The following is a 21,256-nucleotide window of genomic DNA, read 5'->3' as shown; positions in this document are numbered from 1 at the left end:
TGGGCCTCGGGAGCACACTGGAAAAGCAAAACCCCCTTTTTGCTGTCCGTGGGGAGTTTGCATGTTCTCCCAGTGGTTTCCTCCCTCAGTCCAAAGACATGCAGGTGGGTTCATTGGCGTCTGGGAAAATTGCCCCTAGTGTGTGTGTGTGTGTGTGTGTGTGTGTGTGTGTGTGTGTGTGTGTGTGTGTCTCTGCCTTGTGATGGACAGGCGATCTGTCCAGAGTAAAGGCGGAGTGGTGGCTCTGTGGCTAAGGCTGTGCCCCTGTGGCTGGGAGGTTGCTGGTTCGAATCCAACGGCCGCCAGAGGGATCCTACTCCGTTGGATTGACTCCTGAGCAAGGCCCTTCACCCCAGCTGCTCCAGGGGTGCTGTATAAATGCCCGACCCTGCGTTCTGACCCCCAGCTTCTCTCTCCCTGTCTGTGTGTCTCATGGAGAGCAAGCTGGGGTCTGCGAAAAGACACATTCCTCATGCAAGACATTTGATTTGGCCGATAAAGTGATCTGATCCCATCTTATATCCTGCCTGGGGCCTGTTGCTTGCTGGGATAGGCAACGACTGCCCTGCGACCCTCTGTCGGATTGGCTATTGGATGTGTTTGAGGTTGCCGCTCAAGTAGGCCGCAGAGGAACAAATCGAGGTTCAGTCCATTTGCTGAGAAAGAGAAGGAACAGAACGTTTCTGGCTGGGCAGCCTTCTTCGGGCGAGAGGAAGAGAGGGAAAGACAGCAGCCGATGGAGCACAGGAGAGCAAAAGCCGGGAACTGGGAGGAGGTGGGAGCAAGGGGGGGGGTGCAGGTGGCGTTTCTTGAAAAGAGTAGGGGTGTTCCCCCGGTGTCCTGGCCAAATTTGCCCCCTGGCCTTTCCCCATCATGGCCTCCTAATAACCCCCCTCTCTGAACTGGCTCCATCACTCTGCTCTCCTCCCCACTGAGAGCTGGGGTGTGGGGAGCGGACTGGCGCCTCACCCAGGTGGGGGTACACACTGCTGGGGGTGGAGGGGGATCCCCATGACCTGTTAAGCGCTTTGAGTGGAGTGTCCAGAAAGGCGCTATATAAGTGTAAGCAATTATAATAATAATTCTTATTCTTAATAATGGGAGTAGTGGAGCGCCCTCTAGTGAGGGATGTCAGGCGTGACACTGACATGTTCTCTGAAGCGGTCTCACAGAGTCCTACTGGTTTCCCCCAGTGCGGACAGCTGGGCGTTTTCTGCAAGAGATGCAGTAAATAAAGTATTAATAATATGGAATTAGGAATAAAGAAGGTCTAAGTAATAAAATAAGTATTTTATTTTGGATTGGCTGTACGGGACATTTGGATGGAAGGGTAATTTAAGAAAAAGTTCGCTGCAGAGAAAATAGACAATGGTACAAATGTATAAAACACGTCAATATCATTCTCGGCCAGTGGGGTAAGATCATCCAATTACTGTAATATGGCTGAAACAAGACGTGACGTCCGTGTTGCTCTTTAACCTCTTTTAGGGGGCTCATGTTTACTCACTTGTCAATATTTGAAAACCACCGATCTGCAAAAGCTCCCACCTCAAAAGTCCTAGCCTGCTTCTTAATAAAAATCAGATTCCTCGGCCGTTTGCTGACTAAAAAAAAAAAAACCCCAATATTTTCTGATTAGTAACTAAAGATGCTTTACTAATAGACAATGATTTATCCCAAACAACAGTTTGCTTTCCCCCAAAAAATTACTAGTTCACTCCCCCCAAAATAAAGATCTCGGATGTTCAAAGCTGAGAGATCTTTTCCACACCGAAGTCTGGTGAGGAGCAAATACGTGAGTCCGCGCCCCTGTGTGTTATTGGCACAGTTTACCCTCTGCGTCTGGACAAAGTTAATTCTGAAGCCGGGGTATAAACAGAAAATGACACAGCGTCTCAACCTGCTGTCTTCCCTGTTGGAAAACTGCCCACTTTACTGAAAAGGAACCAGACCCCCACTCTGCCTACAGAGTGCCCAAGAGGAATGTGTGTAGAACTAGGATGATAGATCTGCTGTTTTCCACTGCGTGATTCATATGTGTGTCTGTGATGTATTATATCCATCTTTCCATTCATTTCCTGGGAGCCCAAAAGCCTACCCCAGCAAGCAACAGGCACAGGGCAGGCTACACCGTGGATGGGACACAAATCCGTTGTGGGTCACACACGCATACACACGACCTGCATGATGCGATTGTGCAATTTTGTGTTAGAACAGTTTTGTAACAGTACAGAGCAGAGAGTAGAGAGAATAGAGGAGTTTATTACCATATGTCCAGGTACTCTGGATTTCTTGTTGGTGTTGATCTCTCGGGACATAGGCAGTAATAATAATAATAATTGCTTACACTTATATAGCGCCTTTCCTGGACACTCCACTCAAAGCGCTAATCAGGTAATGGGGATCCCTCTCCACCCCCAGCAGTGTGTACCCCCACCTGGATGAGGCGCCAGTCCGCTCCCCACACCCCAGCTCTCAGTGGGGAGGAGAGCAGAGTGATGGAGCCAGTTCAGAGAGGGGGGTTATTAGGAGGCCATGATGGGTAAAAGCCAGGGGGGAAATTTGGCCAGGACACCGGGGTAACACCCCTACTCTTCTCGAGAAACACCCTGGGGTTTTTAATGACCACAGAGAGTCAGGACCTCGGTTTGACATCTCATCCGAAGGACGGCGCCTGTTTACAGTCTAGTGTCCCCGTCACATACTGGGGCATTAGGACCCACACAGACCGCAGGGTGAGCGCCCCCTGCTGGCCCCACTGACACCTCTTCCAGCAGCAGCCTCAGCTTTCCCAGGAGTCTCCCCTCCAGGTACTGGCCAGGCTCCCACCTGCTGAGCTCCAGTGGGGCTGCCAGTGGGGAGCAGCAGGGTGATATGGCTGCTGGCCATGACTTGCAGTACAGCAGACGACACCACACAATGTAGACAGTGCATTACAGTCATAATACACAACAACACAATGAATAAATAATAAAGGACAGCACCCCCTACAGTCTTGCATCTGTCGCCCCCTACTGGTCCTCTAACACTATTTCCCAAGTTTCTCTGGGTTGCAATGAAGAGCCTGACCCCCCCACAGAGACCAGTCTGGGTCTGCAGATGCTGTACGTGGCCTTCTGGGCTGGGCAGGGCGGCTGGCCCAGTCGATGGGCTTCGTGGATCGGCAGCAGAATCAGAAACCCCCCCTCGATCTCAAATGCTCCATGAAAATTAAAAGGACACGGCAAAAAAGAAATCAGATCGATCGGTCGATCAATCAACCACCCGACCGGTCGATCACCCAACCAACCATCCATCCAACCATTCAATCACCAATCAATCGATCCATCCATCCATCCATCAACCAACCAAGCAACCAACTAATCAATCGACCAATCAGTAACCAACCAATCGGTCGATCGATTGATCCATCAACCACCCAACCAACCAGTCAATCGGTTGATCAATCAATTAATCAATCAGTCAACCAATAACCAACCAATCGATCGATCCATCAACCAACCAAGCAACCAACTAATCAATCGACCAATCAACAACCAACCAATCGGTGGATCGATTGATCCATCACCCCCCCCCCCAACCAACCAGTCAATCAATCGGTCGATCCATCAATTAATCAATCAGTCAACCAATAACCCACCAATCGATTGATCGATTGATCCAGCCACCAAGCAGCCAACCAACCAAGCAATCGATCAGACTGATTGATTGATCAATCAACCAGCCAATCAATGAATCAACTAACCATCCAATCAATCAATCAGTCTGATCGCTTGCTTTTCTTTCTCCTCCTCTCGCTGTCTCCCAGGCGGTGTACATGTTCTACGCCCTCGCCATCGTGTGCGACGACTACTTCGTTCCTTCGCTGGAGAAGATCTCAGAGGTAACTGCTGCTGGCCTGGCCGCCGGGCTGGGGGGTGACCGGCGCCCCCTGGCTGCGGACACTCGTTATATCTCAGGCCGGTACCCCGTGTCTGTGATTTAGGAAGCGCTGCTGATGGGCTGATTTCTGTGCGCCAAGCGAGCTAGAGACAGTGCCTCACAGCGTGCCAGCCCCTCTCCTCAGCTGGGGAGTGGCTGTGGCTCGATCTGTGCTTCCCCGAACTCGGCTTCTGCCCGTCTGTCAGTTGCTGCCTGGAACCGCGAGGTGGCCAGATCTCACGCATTAGCCAGGTGTGCTGTTGCCTTCACCGAAAGGCCCCGTGGACCGACGATCCCGCTAATCTTCTTCTCTCCCCCCCTCCCGCCTCTCTCCTCCCCCGCCCTCTCCCTCTCCTATTCCCTATCCCTCTCCCTCCCCCATCTTTCCCACGCCCCCTCGCAGAACCTCCAGCTCAGCGAGGACGTGGCAGGCGCCACCTTCATGGCGGCGGGCAGCTCGGCACCCGAGCTCTTCACCTCGCTCATCGGTGAGCGGGGGCACCCTGGGTGTGGGGGGTGGGGGGACCCACTGGGGCGACTGGGGTATAATTAGGAGACGACGACAGACGACTGCAATTCATCCATGTATCGCTAAGTACCGGTACCGTTAATATCTCTCGCAATCAAATGCTCCGATTACTTACTGATTGATTGATTGGAAACCCACCGTGTCACGTTTTTGGTGTCAGCCGATGAACACAGCGATGAAAATGCACGTGGCGATGAGACGTCAAGTCTTCAGAGTCACTGGAGAACCTGAACGTCTGTCCTGTTGATCACACCGGTGCCGGTGCTGTTTCGGTTCTTCCTCTCACTGAACATGAGCCTCTCCCGCCATTTGTATCCATCGCTAAGGCAAAACGATTGTCCGGACGAGTTTTATCAGCTGGGCTACCACCGGTTTGCATTTTAGAAGACCTCTGTGCGATTGGCCCTTATTGAACGGCACTGGAGTGGGCAGGGGGTTGAGTCGGTGGCTCTGGGCATGCCGCAGGAGCTAGCTTTGTGTTTGTTGAGAAGGCGGGCCCTGTGGCGGTGTTAAACGCCGTTCTGAAATTCGGATGCCAGCCCGTATGCAGGAAGACTTCACGTGTAGAAGCCCCCCCGCTATCGTGCTATTAACGAGTGATTCTAACTTGTCTTAAGTTCCGTACAAGGTTATGGACAAGAATTGAACTTTAAATGTAATGCCACGTAGGGGCGTAGTTGTGTTTGTTGGGCGGGAGTGATGTGTGTCAGGTGGGGTGGGGCTCCCTAAAAATCTATAGCCCTGTGGGGTCTGCGATAGTCTTAACGCAGCCCTCGTCAGAGGGTACCTTGACACGTCCTCTCAGCTGACCCCAGCGCTGGGACAGGGTCTTTTGCAAAAGGAGGCTGGCCTGTTCCTGGGATGAAGGCTGAAATCACATTTTCACAATTCCCCTTTCTGTCTGGGCCATGTTTAGAAAATAAGGAGCTCAGATGCGCTGTGCAAGAGAGGATCATGACAGTGATGATAGTGGAATAATAATTCGACACCACCTGTTTGATGTAGATGTCTGAAAGAGGTAGTTGTTGTTTAACCATATCAGAATAAAAAGTTGGTGGAGCTCTGCGCCGTTTGCTGGGAGGTTGCCGGTTCAAATCCTGCAGCCGGCAGAGGGATCCTACTCTGCTGGGCCCCTGAGCAAGGCCCTTCACCCCAGCTGCTCCAGGGGTGCTGTATAAATGCCCGACCCTACGCTCTGACCCCCAGCTTCTCTCTCCCTGTCTGTGTGTCTCATGGAGTGCAAGCTGGGGTCTGCGAAAAGACGAATTCCTGATGCAAGAAATTGAATACACGTCCTGTAGAATACAGTCTTTGATGTAACACAGTTTTCTCAAGAATAACAAAGGCTATTGGATCTGCTTACATATGACGTGTTTTCTCCTCCAAGGTTCGTCTGTGATTAACAACAGTGCCAAGGTATTTTTGTAACAGCCTGATAAATTCTGTGAAAGGGGTTGAGCATTCATTTAGGAAGATGAATAAATTCATGATCCCCCTGTTGCACAGTATACAGTATATTGTAATGAATAACTTAGTGCACAACCTGTTCCACAGCATTGATTGTGCACAATAAATACTACCAGCACATCTTTGGACTATGGGTGGAAACTGGAGCACCTGGAAAAACCCAGGCTCACATGGGGGGAACATGCAAACTCCACACAGACAGCACCCCAGGACCGGAATTTAACCCCGGGTCACAGTGCCACTCTAGACTCATTCATTCATTCATTGTCTCCTCCTCCGTCCGCAGGTGTCTTCATCACCAAGGGCGACGTGGGCGTGGGGACGATTGTGGGCTCGGCCGTCTTCAACATCCTGGTCATCATCGGCGTGTGTGGCCTCTTCGCCGGACAGGTACGTCTAGGCCTACGGCCTGTAGGGGGCGGAAGAGAGCGGCGCTCAGGGCTGTGAGCCCTGGTCCAGGAGGGTGAGGGTCCAGTCCACCCAGGTGTATCGGGGGTACCAGGGTTACAGGGGTTGGGGGACCCATCTGCCTTTGACAAGCATCTCTTCTGATACTGATCCATGGGATGAGCTCTGGGCTCAAGTATGGACTTTTCATTAACCTCTGCTGCAGGAAAACTGTGCAGCATGAGCTTCCTGGTTCAAGTCCACTCCCAGACATGAAGTCACCCTCACACAGTGTAAGGCAGCTGGTGACCCCAGTGGACCTTAAGCAGTGGTCCACATAGGAATTCCAAAAGCAAAACACGCTAACCATTTCACTAATCCTAGAAATGCTCTCTGAACAGTTTAGGAACTCAGAACCCGACTAAGACCCAAACTGCTGTTCATGTCACTCCTGTTCTGGTGTCTCGGCAATGGCTGCCAGTGGCGTTTCGAAATGATCTTAAGATCTAAGACATAACGCAGGGCCCCCAAATTCGTCTACAAGCTGGGCTTTGGAATGCTCCTACCGGAGAAATCCAGGGATTTCACCCCTTGGATACTTTTCAGTGCTACTTGTGTTCAAAACCTTTTCAAAGGTTGGATTTCTTCACCTTGTTTTATATACCCGACTCAGCATGAAATGCGTCCGTTATCTGAAAGCTGCTAATTCCTGGTAGGGGGTCCGGATCACCCGGATCTCCTCCCGGGAGCCCAGGTCACAAGGCAAGACTGCACCCCCAGCGGGACACCAGTCCGTCTTAGGACACACAGCCAGAGGGAACATGCAAACTCCACCCAGATGGTTCCTCAACCCCCCCCCCCGAATTGAAACCCAGAACCCAGGATTCGTGAGACAGCAGTGCGAGCCACTTGAGCACGCAAAAGGCACTGAAAAATCTGACTTTACGTCTCATTTAAGCTTAATCGTTTAGCAAATCGATGCAAAGGGGAGGGTCGTCTACTACCGGGTCTCTCTCTCTCTGTCCCCAGACAGTGCTACTGACCTGGTGGTCTCTCTTCCGAGACTCCATCTACTACACATTCTCTGTGCTGGCCCTCATCTTGGTAAGTAACAGAGCTTTGAGTCTGCGGGAAGAGCACTAACACCTGGGATTATCTAAGGTATTATATTCAATATAATATATAATACCTTATTATATACTGTAAAGTATATAAGTTCCGTTCTTCAAATGAGATTCTACAGCACTTTTCAGCCTGGAAGGTGGGCTCTTGTTACCCCAGTGCAGGCGGTTAGGCGGGCTTCCCAGTGTCCATCTTCCAGAGCCGAGCCCCGATCGGCAGGAACGTCGGGGTGTTATAGGACGGGGGGGGACAGGAACCGGAGGCAGGTGTGGGAGATCAGTACAGAACAAGGAAGGGCTGGGGCGTCCTGAAGAGGAGGAGGGGTTTGCGAACCCGACAGGACTGTTCTGGGCCTGTCCGCCTGTGCTCCCCCCCTCCCCCCCCCCCCCAACTTGCACCCGGATCACTGTCGCCACCCGCCCCCTCCCGTTCGCCATCCCTTCCATCCCTGTCCGTGTTTTCCCAGTAGTCACTTCCGGATCAGACCCCATTCGTGTTTTCCCTGTAGTCACTTCCGGATCAGACCTGTCCGGATCATTCAATTCTGGATCAGACCCCGTCTGTGTTTTCCCAGTAGTCAATTCCGGATCAGACCCCATCCGTGTTTTCCCTGTAGTCACTTCCGGATCAGACCCCATCCGGATCAGTCAATTCCGGATCAGACCCCATTTGTGTTTTCCCAGTAGTCACTTCCGGATCAGACCCCATCCGCGTTTTCCCAGTAGTCAATTCCGGATCAGATCCTGTTCGTCTTTTCCCTGTAGTCACTTCCGGATCAGACCTGTCCGGATCAGTCAATTCTGGATCAGACCCCGTCTGTGTTTTCCCAGTAGTCACTTCCGGATCAGACCCCATCCGCGTTTTCCCAGTAGTCACTTCCGGATCAGACCCCATCCGGATCAGTCAATTCTGGATCAGACCCCGTCTGTGTTTTCCCAGTAGTCACTTCCGGATCAGACCCCATCCGTGTTTTCCCAGTAGTCACTTCCGGATCAGACCCCATCCGTGTTTTCCCTGTAGTCACTTCCGGATCAGACCTGTCCGGATCAGTCAATTCTGGATCAGACCCCGTCTGTGTTTTCCCAGTAGTCACTTCCAGATCAGACCCCATCCGTGTTTTCCCTGTAGTCACTTCCGGATCAGACCCCATCCGGATCAGTCAATTCTGGATCAGACCCCATCTGTGTTTTCACAGTAGTCACTTCCGGATCAGACCCCATCCGCGTTTTCCCAGTAGTCAATTCCGGATCAGATCCTGTTCGTCTTTTCCCTGTAGTCACTTCCGGATCAGACCTGTCCGGATCAGTCAATTCTGGATCAGACCCCGTCTGTGTTTTCCCAGTAGTCACTTCCGGATCAGACCGTCTGCACAGGGTCCTAAACCCCGCGGGTGTCGGGGTTCTGGGAGGCTGGCGGGGGGGCCGGTGCCACACGGATCCGGCGGTAACCTCCTCTCTTTGGGTTTTTCCTCTCGCAGGTCATCTACGACGAGAAGGTGGCCTGGTAAGTTCTGCCGCGCAAACAGAACCCGTTTGAGAACCGATGAGGTGCTGCAGGTGGAGCTCTGTGCGTCTTCCGAGCAGCCCCTTCGCTTTTGACACGCGCTAAGCGGACTTCACTGTCTCTGTGGAGGGTCCTGTTGTAGAATGGCCACCTATAATTAAAATCCACCTATAATCCACATGTCCACCCATACACCCCTCCATCTGTCCTCCTACCTGCCTGTTCACCCCTCCATCTGTCCACCCATACACCCCTCCATCTGTCCTCCTACCTGCCTATTCACTCCTCCATCTGTCCACCCATACACCCTTCAATCTGTCCTCCTACCTGCCTGTCCACCCCTCCATCTGTCCACCCATACACCCCTCCATCTGTCCTCCTACCTGCCTGTTCACCCCTCCATCTGTCCACCCATACACCCTTCAATCTGTCCTCCTACCTGCCTGTCCACCCCTCCATCTGTCCACCCATACACCCTTCAATCTGTCCTCCTACCTGCCTGTTCACCCCTCCATCTGTCCACCCATACACCCTTCAATCTGTCCTCCTACCTGCCTGTTCACCCCTCCATCTGTCCACCCACCAGTCTATTCACCCCTCCATCTGTCCTCCAGTCTATTCACCCCTCCATCTGTCCACCTATCAATCTATTCATCCATTCATTCATCAATTCCATCCATCCATCCGGCTATCAGTTCATCCACTCACCCCCTCATCCACTCCCCTCACCCACCCAGTACACCACAGGCAGCGGAAGGGCATTTCACAGTACCCTCACCCCTCCAGCCACCAGTGGGCTGATACACACCTGCCCATCTCCTGACAAATGGACAAGGGAAACGAGAGCCACTGCTGTCCTAATCTCAGCAGCCCTTCTCTCTCTGGCCTGCAGGTGGGAGTCCTTGATCCTGATATCCATGTATGGCGTCTACATCCTCATCATGAAGTGAGTTCCTGCATGAAATTAAATTCCCCTAGTCTTCCCCTTAGACTAAAGAGACTCAGTTCCCTCAGCCTGTCAGTGTGGGACACTCCCTTCAGACTAAAGAGACTCAGTTCCCTCAGCCTGCCAGTGTGGGGACACTCCCTTCAGACTAAAGAGACTCAGTTCCTCCAGCCTGTCAGTCTGGGACACTCCCTTCAGACTAAAGAGACTCAGTTCCCTCAGCCTTCAGTGTGGGACAGTCCCTTCAGACTAAAGAGACTCAGTTCCTCCAGCCTGTCAGTATGGGACAGTCCCTTCAAACTAAAGAGACTCAGTTCCTTATGCCTGTCAGTGTGGGACAGTCCCTTCAAACTAAAGAGACTCAGTTCCTTATGCCTGTCAGTGTGGGACACTCCCTTCAGACTAAAGAGACTCAGTTCCCTCAGCCTGTCAGTGTGGGACACTCCCTTTAGACTAAAGAGACTCAGTTCCTTCAGCCTGTCAGTGTGGGACACTCCCTTCAGACACAGTATTCTAGACCTTACTAGTGTGTTATATTGTTTAGCATTATGGCCCCTATTTTAAATTTTGAACCCCTAGTCTTCGGGAAAGAACTGTTTCTTTCAGTTTGCCTAGAACTCTTTGATCTGAGATCTCAGACTCAGTGTTTTCTGGTACTTGTTCTGCCTGAGCCCTCAATTACATTGTGGGTCAAATACGTGACTGTTCTGTTAATGAAGTGAATGAGTTGAGTTGGACCCTCCAACTCAGAGCTCTTTCCAGGTCATGGGGATCCCCTCCACCCCCACCTGGATGAGGCGCCAGTCCGCTCCCCACACCCCAGCTCTCAGTGGGGAGGAGAGCAGAGCGATGGAGCCAGTTCAGAGAGGGGGGTTATTAGGAGGCCATGATGGGTAAAGGCCAGGGGGGAAATTTGGCCAGGACACTGGGGTAACACCCCTACTCTTCTCGAGAAACACCCTGGGATTTTTAATGACCACAGAGAGTCAGGACCTCGGTTTGACGTCTCACCCGAAGGACGGCACCTGTTTACAGTCTAGCGTCCCCCGTCACTATACTGGGGCATCAGGACCCACACAGACCGCAGGGTGAGCGCCCCCTGCTGGCCCCCACTAACACCTCTTCCAGCAGCAGCCTCAGCTCTCCCCAAGATGGCGGGAGATCCAATCCCACCGATCCAAGAGTCTCCGATGTCTCGATCCAGGTTTAACTCCAGGATCCAAAACTTCATGGAGCGCCAGCGCAGCAGGGGGTGTCACCTGATGAACGGCCGCCACCGGCAGGGGCCCGCGGGGGAGGGGGCGCACTCCGAAACCTCCATGGTCATGCTGAGGAAGGGTGAGTGTCCTCGTCCCGTCTCTCCTCCCCCCCCCCTTCGATCAGGATGCACTCCCATTCCGGTCCCTGCCATTCCGGTCCTGGTCTTGGATCTTTCCAAGACATCACTGCCACTCACTCCAGGGCCAGTTGGACCTCCGGGTCTCCGGGTTTTCGTTCTGCCCTGGACTCTGAGTGGCATCCAGTGGTCTCTAATAGGTCTTAATTGATCTGCTTCCAGGCTGTAACTCACGTTACCTGTAAGATCTGGATTGTACCCCCTCCAGGATCAGGAGTGGATACCTTGACGATGCGTTCATTATTTAATTGATCCCTAACTTCTGAGGCTGTTGCTCACTTTTTAAAGTGCAGTCAGCAGATGAGCCGAGGCAATGGAATGGAGATGCTAGTACTGACTGAGGTGAAGCAGTCTGTGATCACAATGTGGTATAATGTACTGCAGCCAGTAAGTGGGCTCCAGTGGGCTCTCCTGTACCAGACTGGGCTCCAGTGTGCTCTACTGTATCTGACTGGGCACCAGTGGGTTCTACTGTACCAGACTGGGCAGCACTTGGCTCTACTGTACCAGACTGGGCTCCAGTGTGCTCTACTGTATCTGACTGGGCTCCAGTGGGCTCTACTGTACCAGACTGGGCTCCAGTGTGCTCTACTGTATCTGACTGGGCACCAGTGGGTTCTACTGTACCAGACTGGGCAGCACTTGGCTCTACTGTACCAGACTGGGCTCCAGTGTGCTCTACTGTATCTGACTGGGCACCAGTGGGTTCTACTGTACCAGACTGGGCTCCAGTGTGCTCTACTGTATCTGACTGTGCACCAGTGGGCTCCACTGTACCAGACTGGGCAGCACTTGGCTCTACTGTACCAGACTGGGCTCCAGTGTGCTCTACTGTATCTGACTGGGCACCAGTGGGTTCTACTGTACCAGACTGGGCTCCAGTGTGCTCTACTGTATCTGACTGGGTACCAGTGGGTTCTACTGTACCGGACTGGGCTCCAGTGTGCTCTACTGTATCTGACTGGGCTCCAGTGTGCTCTACTGTACCAGACTGGGCTCCAGTGTGCTCTACTGTATCTGACTGGGCACCAGTGGGTTCTACTGTACCGGACTGGGCTCCAGTGTGCTCTACTGTATCTGACTGGGCACCAGTCTGCTCTACTGTACCAGACTGGGCTCCAGTGTGCTCTACTGTACCAGACTGGGCTCCAGTGTGCTCCACTGTATCTGACTGGGCACCAGTGGGCTAGGTTTTACATTTCATCTGAAGGACGGCGCCTGTTTACAGTCTAGCGTCCCCCGTCACTATACTGGGGCATTAGGACCCACACAGACCGCAGGGTGAGCGCCCCCTGCTGGCCCCACTAACACCTCTTCCAGCAGCAGCCTCAGCTTTCCCAGGAGTCTCCCCGACAGGTACTGGTCAGGCTCCCACCTGCTGAGTCTCCAGTGGGGAGCTGCAGGGCGATATGGCTGCTGGCTAGGAGTTTGACCTCCTAGATGGGGGGGTGTCTCTTGACCAGACCCATCCTGCCCAGTCTGCTCTGTCGTGACCCCCCTGTGTCCTCGGCAGGCCGGCGCTCGGTCCAGGAGTCCCCGGTCCTGATGGTGGACGAGCTCTTCAGCCTGCACCCCCACCAGCTGTCCTTCCCCGAGGCCAGCCTGCGCATCATGATCACCCAGCACTTCTCCCCCCGCACGCGGCTCAGCATGGCCGGCCGCATGCTCATCAACGAGGTGAGTCCTGCGGGCACTGGGACTGGCCTCTCCGGGGCTCTGCTGTGTCTGACTGGGCCGCACTGGGCTCTACAGTGTCTGACTGGGCACCAGTGGGCTCTACTGTTTCTGACTGGGCTGCACTGGGCTCTACTGTGTCTGACTGGGCACCAGTGTGCTCTACTGTATCTGACTGGGCACCAGTGGGCTCTACTGTATCTGACTGGGCTGTACTGGGCTCTACTGTACCAGACTGGGTTCTACTGGGCTCTACTGTACCAGACTGGGCTCCAGTGGGCTCTACTGTATCTGACTGGGCACCAGTGGGCTCTACTGTTTCTGACTGGGCTGCACTGGGCTCTACTGTACCAGACTGGGTTCTACTGGGCTCTACTGTACCAGACTGAACACCACTGGGCTCTACTGTACCAGACTGGGCTGCACTGGGCTCCACTGGGCTCTACTGTACCAGACTGGGCTCTAATGGGCTCCACTGGGCTCTACTGCACCAGACTGAACACCACTGGGCTCTACTGTACCAGACTGGGCTCCACTGGGCTCCACTGGGCTCCACTGTACCAGACTGAACACCACTGGGCTCTACTGTACCAGACTGGGCTCCACTGGACTCTACTGTACCAGACTGGGCACCAGTGTGCTCTACTGTACCAGACTGGGCTCCACTGGGCTCTACTGTACCAGACTGAACACCACTGGGCTCCACTGTACCAGACTGGGCTCCACTGGGCTCCACTGGGCTCTACTGTACCAGACTGGGCTCCACTGGGCTCTACTGTACCAGACTGGGCACCAGTGTTCTCCACTGTACCAGACTGGGCACTAGTGTGCTCCACTGTACCAGACTGGGCACCAGGGTGCTCTACTGTACCAGACTGAACACCACTGGGCTCCACTGTACCAGACTGGGCTCCACTGGGCTCTACTGTACCAGACTGGGCACCAGTGTGCTCTACTGTACCAGACTGGGCTCCACTGGGCTCTACTGTACCAGACTGGGCAGCACTGTGCTCTACTGTACCAGACTGGGCACCAGTGTGCTCCACTGTACCAGACTGCACACCACTGGGCTCCAATGTACCAGTGTGCTCCCGAACCCCAGAACCCAAGACCAGCCCCTCCGGAGCACCAGGACCCACGTTCTCCCCCTCTCTCCCGCCGGCAGAGGCAGCGGCTGATCCGCACCAGGAGCCCCGGGGGCAGCAGCTGCAGCGGGGCGGGGGGCGAGGACACCCCGGCGAGGGGCGTGTCCGCGGCGGGGGGCGGCGGGGGCGGCGGTGGCGGCGGGGGCTCCTGGGCTCTGGAGAACGGGGGTGCCCTGGACCACGAGAGGCAGCCCCTGGAGGAGCCCGGGGAGAGGGACGAAGCGGGGCGCCCGGAGGGCGAGACGGGGGGCGATCCCGGCCGGCCCGAGGAGGAGGAAGATGAGGAGGAAGGGGTCTTCTCTCCCCTGCGGATGCCAGGTAAGCGGGCATGCAGGCTGGCTTAGAATAGCCAAGGAAAGGTCTGTCTGATACTCTCTCCTCTGCTCTGTACCCGCAAGGGGACTGTGTGCCCGGGCAGTGTCTGATACTCTCTTTCCTGTGCTCTGTACCCGCAGGGGGACTGTGTTCTCGGGCAGTGTCTGATACTCTGTCCTGTGCTCTGTACCCGCAGGGGGGCTGTGTGCCCGAGCAGTGTCTGATACTCTCTCTCCTGTGCTCTGTACCCGCAGGGGGGCTGTGTGCCCGGGCAGTGTCTGATACTCTCTCTCCTGTGCTCTGTACCTGCAGGGGGGCTGTGTGCCCGGGCAGTGTCTGATACTCTCTCTCCTCTGCTCTGTACCCACAGGGGGACTGTGTGCCCGGGCAGTGTCTGATACTCTCTCTCCTGTGCTCTGTACCCGCAGGGGGACTGTGTGCCCGGGCAGTGTCTGATACTCTCTCTCCTCTGCTCTGTACCCGCAGGAGGGCTGTGTGCCCGGGTGAAGTGGCTGGTATCCTGGCCCCTGTCTCTGCTGCTCTACTGCACTGTGCCCAACTGCATCCTGCCACGCTGGCACAAGTGGTTCATGGTGACCTTCCTGATGTCCACCCTCTGGATAGCCATCTTCTCCTACGTCATGGTCTGGATGGTGAGAGCTGGGCAACCTTTTATCGTAGGAAAGGTGGATTGTGGGTTCACGTCTGTACAGGGGGCACAGCAATTGTCCACGTGCTCCAGTCCACCCAGGTTGTATCACTAAATAAGAACATTAGATGGGTTACAAAGAGGTCCATCCAGCCCGTTAAGCAGTTAGTAATTAACTGATCCCAGGATCCCATCCTGCTGTTTCTTGACGGAAGCCTGGGTATTTTCTAACAGTTTCATCTAATTCAGGGTTGTGGGGCAGTTAGAGACTATCTCAGCAAGCAGCAGGCGCAAGACAGGGTCCATCCCAGGTCACACACAGACACACACTCACACTACCACCAGGACCAATTCTCCCAGAACCCAATTAACCTACTAGAATGTCTTTGGGACTGTGGGAGGAAACATCTGTGAACATGGGGAGAACATGCAGACTCCACCCAGACAGCACCCCAGATCTGGAACTGAACCCAGGGCCCCCACACTGTGAGGCAGCAGCACTTTGGGCAGATACTTTATTAATTTTAATTTTGGCCAAGACAAGACGTTGCTGATGAAAGAGAAGCTGTCAAACAGAGTTGGCACGCCGAAGTTGTGACATCCCATCAGACTAACTGAGAAAGACTAGGACTGTGTGTTTACAGTAACAGTCTGTGGAAAAGCTTTAACTGGTCAGCTGTCTAGGAGTACCAAAAAAACCCCATCAGAATCATGACCTAGTTCATATAATAATAATAATAATAATTGGTTACACTTATATAGTGCTTTTCTGGACCCTCCACTCAAAGCGCTTTACAGGTCATGGGGATCCCCTCCACCCCCAGCAGTGTGTACCCCCACCTGGATGAGGCGCCAGAACGCTCCCCACACCCCAGCTCTCAGTGGGGAGGAGAGCAGAGTGATGGAGCCAGTTCAGAGGGGGGGGTTATTAGGAGGCCATGATGGGTAAAGGCCAGGGGGGAAATTTGGCCAGGACACCGGGGTAACACCCCTACTCTTCTCAAGAAACACCCTGGGATTTTTAATGACCACAGAGAGTCAGGACCTCGGTTTTACATCTCATCCGAAGGACGGCGCCTGTTTACAGTCTAGTGTCCCCCGTCACTATACTGGGGCATCAGGACCCACACAGACCGCAGGGTGAGCGCCCCCTGCTGGCCCCACTCACACCTCTTCCAGCAGCAGCCTCAGCTTTCCCAGGAGTCTCCCCTCCAGGTACTGACCAGGCTCACACCTGCTGAGCTCCAGTGGGGCTGTCAGTTGTGAGCTGCAGGGTGAAATATATAAGATTATATCAAATATAAGATCTGGCCCCCTGTATAAGAAACGAAGTTAATTGCAAGTGTGTTGATCAGAGCAATTGTCACTGCGCCAGTATACGTATTTGTTAACGATACATCCTTGAATGTGATGAAAAAACACATGCGACACGCTGTAGTTATGATGCTCTGACATCTAATGTGAGCTCGAGGGGGTAACTGTACATCTCTTGACACACCTTGTTGCTGCCAAATGAAGAAGAGATTCGGTCAAACATTTCTGTGTGTAGACAACGTCGAGTTCCCTGTCGTATTCTGATCCTGGGGGTAATTGTAAAGTCACCCAGGGGTAATGCCCGCTCTGCGGCAGTTACATCGAGTAGGCAGCAGGTGGTGCTGTTGTGTCACTTAACCTGCAGCAGGCTGGAGGAGAATGCTACAGAAATGGGCACAGCTTGTTAATATCCTTGTTAGTAGTAGTACTCTTAGTAGTAATAGCAGTGGTGCTAGAAGTAATAGTGGCAGTATCTGTAACAGTAGCAGGATCAACAGCTGTAGTAGATCAGTAGTAAAAGCATCTGTAGTAGATCAGTAGGAAGAGCAGCTGTAGTAGACCAGTAGTAAAAGCATCTGTAGTAGATCAGTAGGAAGAGCAGCTGTAGTAGAGCAGTAGTAATAGCAGCTGTAGTAGATCAGTAGTAACAGCAGGTGTAGCAGAGCAGTAGTAATAGCAGGTGTAGTAGAGCAGTAGTAATAGCAGCTGTAGTAGACCAGTAGTAATAGCAGGTGTAGTAGATCAGTAGTAATAGCAGCTGTAGTAGATCAGTAGTAATAGCAGCTGTAGTAGACCAGTAGTAATAGCAGGTGTAGTAGATCAGTAGTAATAGCAGGTGTAGCAGAGCAGTAGTAATAGCAGCTGTAGTAGATCAGTAGTAATAGCAGCTGTAGTAGATCAGTAGTAATAGCAGCTGTAGTAGAGCAGTAGTAATAGCAGCTGTAGTAGAGCAGTAGTAATAGCAGGTGTAGCAGAGCAGTAGTAGTTGCAGCTGTAGTAGATCAGTAGTAATAGCAGCTGTAGTAGAACAGTAGTAATAGCAGCTGTAGTAGACCAGTAGTAATAGCAGGTGAAGCAGAGCAGTAGTAATTGCAGCTGTAGTAGATCAGTAGTAATAGCAGCTGTAGTAGAGCAGTAGTAATAGCAGGTGTAGTAGATCAGTAGTAATAGCAGGTGTAGCAGAGCAGTAGTAATAGCAGGTGTAGTAGATCAGTAGTAATAGCAGCTGTAGTAGACCAGTAGTAATAGCAGCTGTAGTAGAGCAGTAGTAATAGCAGGTGTAGTAGATCAGTAGTAATAGCAGCTGTAGTAGAGCAGTAGTAATAGCAGGTGTAGTAGATCAGTAGTAATAGCAGCTGTAGTAGACCAGTAGTAATAGCAGCTGTAGTAGACCAGTAGTAATAGCAGGTGTAGTAGATCAGTAGTAATAGCAGCTGTAGTAGACCAGTAGTAATAGCAGCTGTAGTAGATCAGTAGTAACAGCAGGTGTAGTAGACCAGTAGTAATAGCAGCTGTAGTAGACCAGTAGTAATAGCAGCTGTAGTAGATCAGTAGTAATAGCAGGTGTAGTAGATCAGTAGTAATAGCAGCTGTAGTAGATCAGTAGTAATAGCAGGTGTAGTAGACCAGTAGTAATAGCAGCTGTAGTAGACCAGTAGTAATAGCAGCTGTAGTAGATCAGTAGTAATAGCAGCTGTAGCAGATCAGTAGTAACAGCAGGTGTAGTAGACCAGTAGTAATAGCAGCTGTAGTAGACCAGTAGTAATAGCAGCTGTAGTAGATCAGTAGTAATAGCAGGTGTAGTAGACCAGTAGTAATAGCAGCTGTAGTAGACCAGTAGTAATAGCAGCTGTAGTAGACCTGTAGTAATAGCAGCTGTAGTAGCACCAGCAAGTTTGCCAAATCCCTGCAGCACAGGAACGTGGCTCCAAATGGTTGGTACGCAAACATTACCACTGTGTGTCACTGTAACCTGACGCGCATTCTACAGGCAGTGCGTTTCGGGGCTCTGCCCTCTACGTGGTGGGGCGCAGGGGGCGCCCTTGACATTAACGTTACAGCCTCTCGTCTCTCCCCCCAGGTGACCATCATCAGCTATACGCTGGGCATCCCGGATGTGATCATGGGCATCACCTTCCTGGCAGCCGGGACCAGCGTGCCGGACTGCATGGCCAGCCTCATCGTCGCCAGGCAGGGTAAATAAAGGAAGCAGTTCCCTGCCTGTCCCACTCCCGCTGACAGGCTTTCTGGCATTAGGGGAGAGCAGTGAGATCAGGAATTGCAAGAATGGTCACTGTGCGTCTCCCAGGTGGGGGCTGCTGGTGCAGAATGATCACTGTGCGTCTCCCAGGTGGGGGCTGCTGGTGCAGAATGGTCACTGTGTGTCTCCCAGATGGGGGCTACTGGTGCAGAATGAGCACTGTGTGTCTCCCAGGTGGGGGCTGCTGGTGCAGAATGAGCACTGTGCGTCTCCCAGGTGGGGGCTGCCGGTGCAGAATGAGAACTGTGTGTCTACCAGGTGGGGGCTGCTGGTGCAGAATGAACACTGTGTGTCTCCCAGATGGGGGCTACTGGTGCAGAATGGTCGCTGTGTGTCTCCCAGGTGGGGGCTGCTGGTGCAGAATGAGCACTGTGCGTCTCCCAGGTGGGGCTGCTGGTGCAGAATGATCACTGTGCGTCTCCCAGGTGGGGCTGCTGGTGCAGAATGATCACTGTGCGTCTCCCAGGTGGGGGCTGCTGGTGCAGAATGATCACTGTGCGTCTCCCAGATGGGGGCTGCTGGTGCAGAATGATCACTGTGCGTCTCCCAGGTGGGGGCTGCTGGTGCAGAATGATCACTGTGCGTCTCCCAGGTGGGGCTGCTGGTGCAGAATGAACACTGTGCGTCTCCCAGGTGGGGGCTGCTGGTGCAGAATGGTCACTGTGCATCTCCCAGGTGGGGGCTGCTGGTGCAGAATGATCACTGTGCGTCTCCCAGGTGGGGGCTGCTGGTGCAGAATGATCACTGTGCGTCTCCCAGGTGGGGGCTGCTGGTGCAGAATGATCACTGTGCGTCTCCCAGATGGGGGCTGCTGGTGCAGAATGATCACTGTGCGTCTCCCAGGTGGGGGCTGCTGGTGCAGAATGATCACTGTGCGTCTCCCAGGTGGGGGCTGCTGGTGCAGAATGATCACTGTGCGTCTCCCAGGTGGGGGCTGCTGGTGCAGAATGGTCACTGTGCGTCTCCCAGGTGGGGGCTGCTGGTGCAGAATGAGCACTGTGCGTCTCCCAGGTGGGGGCTGCTGGTGCAGAATGAGCACTGTGCGTCTCCCAGGTGGGGGCTGCTGGTGCAGAATGAGCACTGTGCGTCTCCCAGGTGGGGGCTGCTGGTGCAGAATGATCACTGTGCGTCTCCCAGGTGGGGGCTGCTGGTGCAGAATGATCACTGTGCGTCTCCCAGGTGGGGGCTGCTGGTGCAGAATGATCACTGTGCGTCTCCCAGGTGGGGGCTGCTGGTGCAGAATGATCACTGTGTGTCTCCCAGGTGGGGGCTGCTGGTGCAGAATGAGCACTGTGCGTCTCCCAGGTGGGGGCTGCTGGTGCAGAATGAGCACTGTGTGTCTCCCAGGTGGGGGCTGCTGGTGCAGAATGATCACTGTGTGTCTCCCAGGTGGGGGCTGCTGGTGCAGAATGGTCACTGTGTGTCTCCCAGGTGGGGGCTGCTGGTGCAGAATGATCACTGTGTGTCTCCCAGGTGGGGGCTGCTGGTGCAGAATGAACACTGTGTGTCTCCCAGGTGGGGGCTGCTGGTGCAGAATGAACACTGTGCGTCTCCCAGGTGGTTGTTAGACCCTGAGCTCTGGAGACAGTGTTGTTGCTCTTCTATGATCTTTTACTTGGGCTTATTTACTCATTAGTCTTACAGATCTAGGCCACATCTGAAATACTGCATCTGAAGAACAGAATTATATCATGGACTATCAAACTGTGGGACATAGCTTTTCGGCTTTTCTAATGACTCATTTTCTAATATCATTTAATAGATCTTATTCTATTGAACATCTGTAAGAATTTGTGGTGATTATGTACTTACACCACCTCCTGGCCAAAATATCTGGAGCTTCCTACTGAAATCTCGGAAAACAAGTGGAAGGATTATTTCAGTCACACACACCTATGGTACTCAGCTGTAGGTGATCCTGAATGAGATAATGGCTTTGGTCGTGATGCTCCTGATATTTTGGCCACTTGGTTTAGTAAGGCTGAAAGTGAAGGGTTCTCCCTTAAACATTTCCTCTCTGCACAGGGATGGGGGACATGGCTGTTTCGAACTCCATCGGTAGCAATATATTCGACATCCTGCTGGGACTGGGCTTCCCTTGGGCCATGCAGACTCTTGTGGTGGACTACGGCTCATCCGTAAGTGGCTTTCTCTCCCCAGGCAAAACCAAACGATTGCTGTTTGACAGGCATGACTAATCGCCGACAGCACGGGCTGTGCGTGATCAAAGAGTTTTACAGCTGATGTGCCTGTGCGTTTCCTGGGCTCCACACGCAATCATGTGTTTCTAAAAAACTCGCGGCTTGTGCTTAACGGCGCAGCTTGCAGATGGGATCTCTCAGGGAACTGTAAAGATTAGAGCTGCAGTAAACAACAGGATTCTTTCTGTCCCTGTGTACTCTCTAGCTCTTTCTCTGTTGCAGGTCTTCATAAACAGCAAAGGGCTGCTGTACTCAGTGATCCTGCTGCTGGCCTCTGTCTTTCTCACTGTGAGTAGTGTTCCTGCTACCCCAGGCTGTGCAAGACTCTTTCATGATGGTGTTGAGGGTTTTCCAGTATAAAGGTGTTATCTGCCATCATTAAACCATTAATAATCCCTGTCCTAAACAGAGAGAAAAGTAAATTAAG

The 21,256-nt window shown here is 53.0% G+C and overlaps 1 protein-coding gene across 3 annotated transcripts in view; it reads left to right on the top strand.

Moving 5' to 3' along the window:
- LOC148646722 (sodium/potassium/calcium exchanger 3-like) overlaps window positions 1–21,256 on the top strand; it is a 173,603-nt gene that overhangs the window by 25,109 nt on the left and 127,238 nt on the right. For all 3 annotated transcript variants that reach the window (XR_015927617.1, XR_015927616.1, XM_088608879.1), the window contains exons 4-16: window positions 3,809–3,883; window positions 4,325–4,409; window positions 6,204–6,307; window positions 7,334–7,408; window positions 8,904–8,929; window positions 9,822–9,875; window positions 11,080–11,213; window positions 12,785–12,948; window positions 14,111–14,408; window positions 14,892–15,058; window positions 18,449–18,563; window positions 20,654–20,766; window positions 21,052–21,117. Coding sequence is in view for 1 of the 3 variants with exons in the window: in XM_088608879.1 (XP_088465005.1) it covers window positions 3,809–3,883; window positions 4,325–4,409; window positions 6,204–6,307; window positions 7,334–7,408; window positions 8,904–8,929; window positions 9,822–9,875; window positions 11,080–11,213; window positions 12,785–12,948; window positions 14,111–14,408; window positions 14,892–15,058; window positions 18,449–18,563; window positions 20,654–20,766; window positions 21,052–21,117 (1,476 nt within the window). In the remaining 2 variants the exon portion in view is untranslated. The remainder of the gene's footprint in view (window positions 1–3,808; window positions 3,884–4,324; window positions 4,410–6,203; window positions 6,308–7,333; window positions 7,409–8,903; window positions 8,930–9,821; window positions 9,876–11,079; window positions 11,214–12,784; window positions 12,949–14,110; window positions 14,409–14,891; window positions 15,059–18,448; window positions 18,564–20,653; window positions 20,767–21,051; window positions 21,118–21,256) is intronic.

Source organism: Lepisosteus platostomus, chromosome 16 (assembly GCF_059453375.1).
Source record: "Lepisosteus platostomus isolate fLepPlt1 chromosome 16, fLepPlt1.hap1, whole genome shotgun sequence".
Classification (NCBI taxonomy): Eukaryota; Metazoa; Chordata; class Actinopteri; order Semionotiformes; family Lepisosteidae; genus Lepisosteus; species Lepisosteus platostomus.
This window is presented reverse-complemented; position numbering and strand designations above follow the sequence as displayed.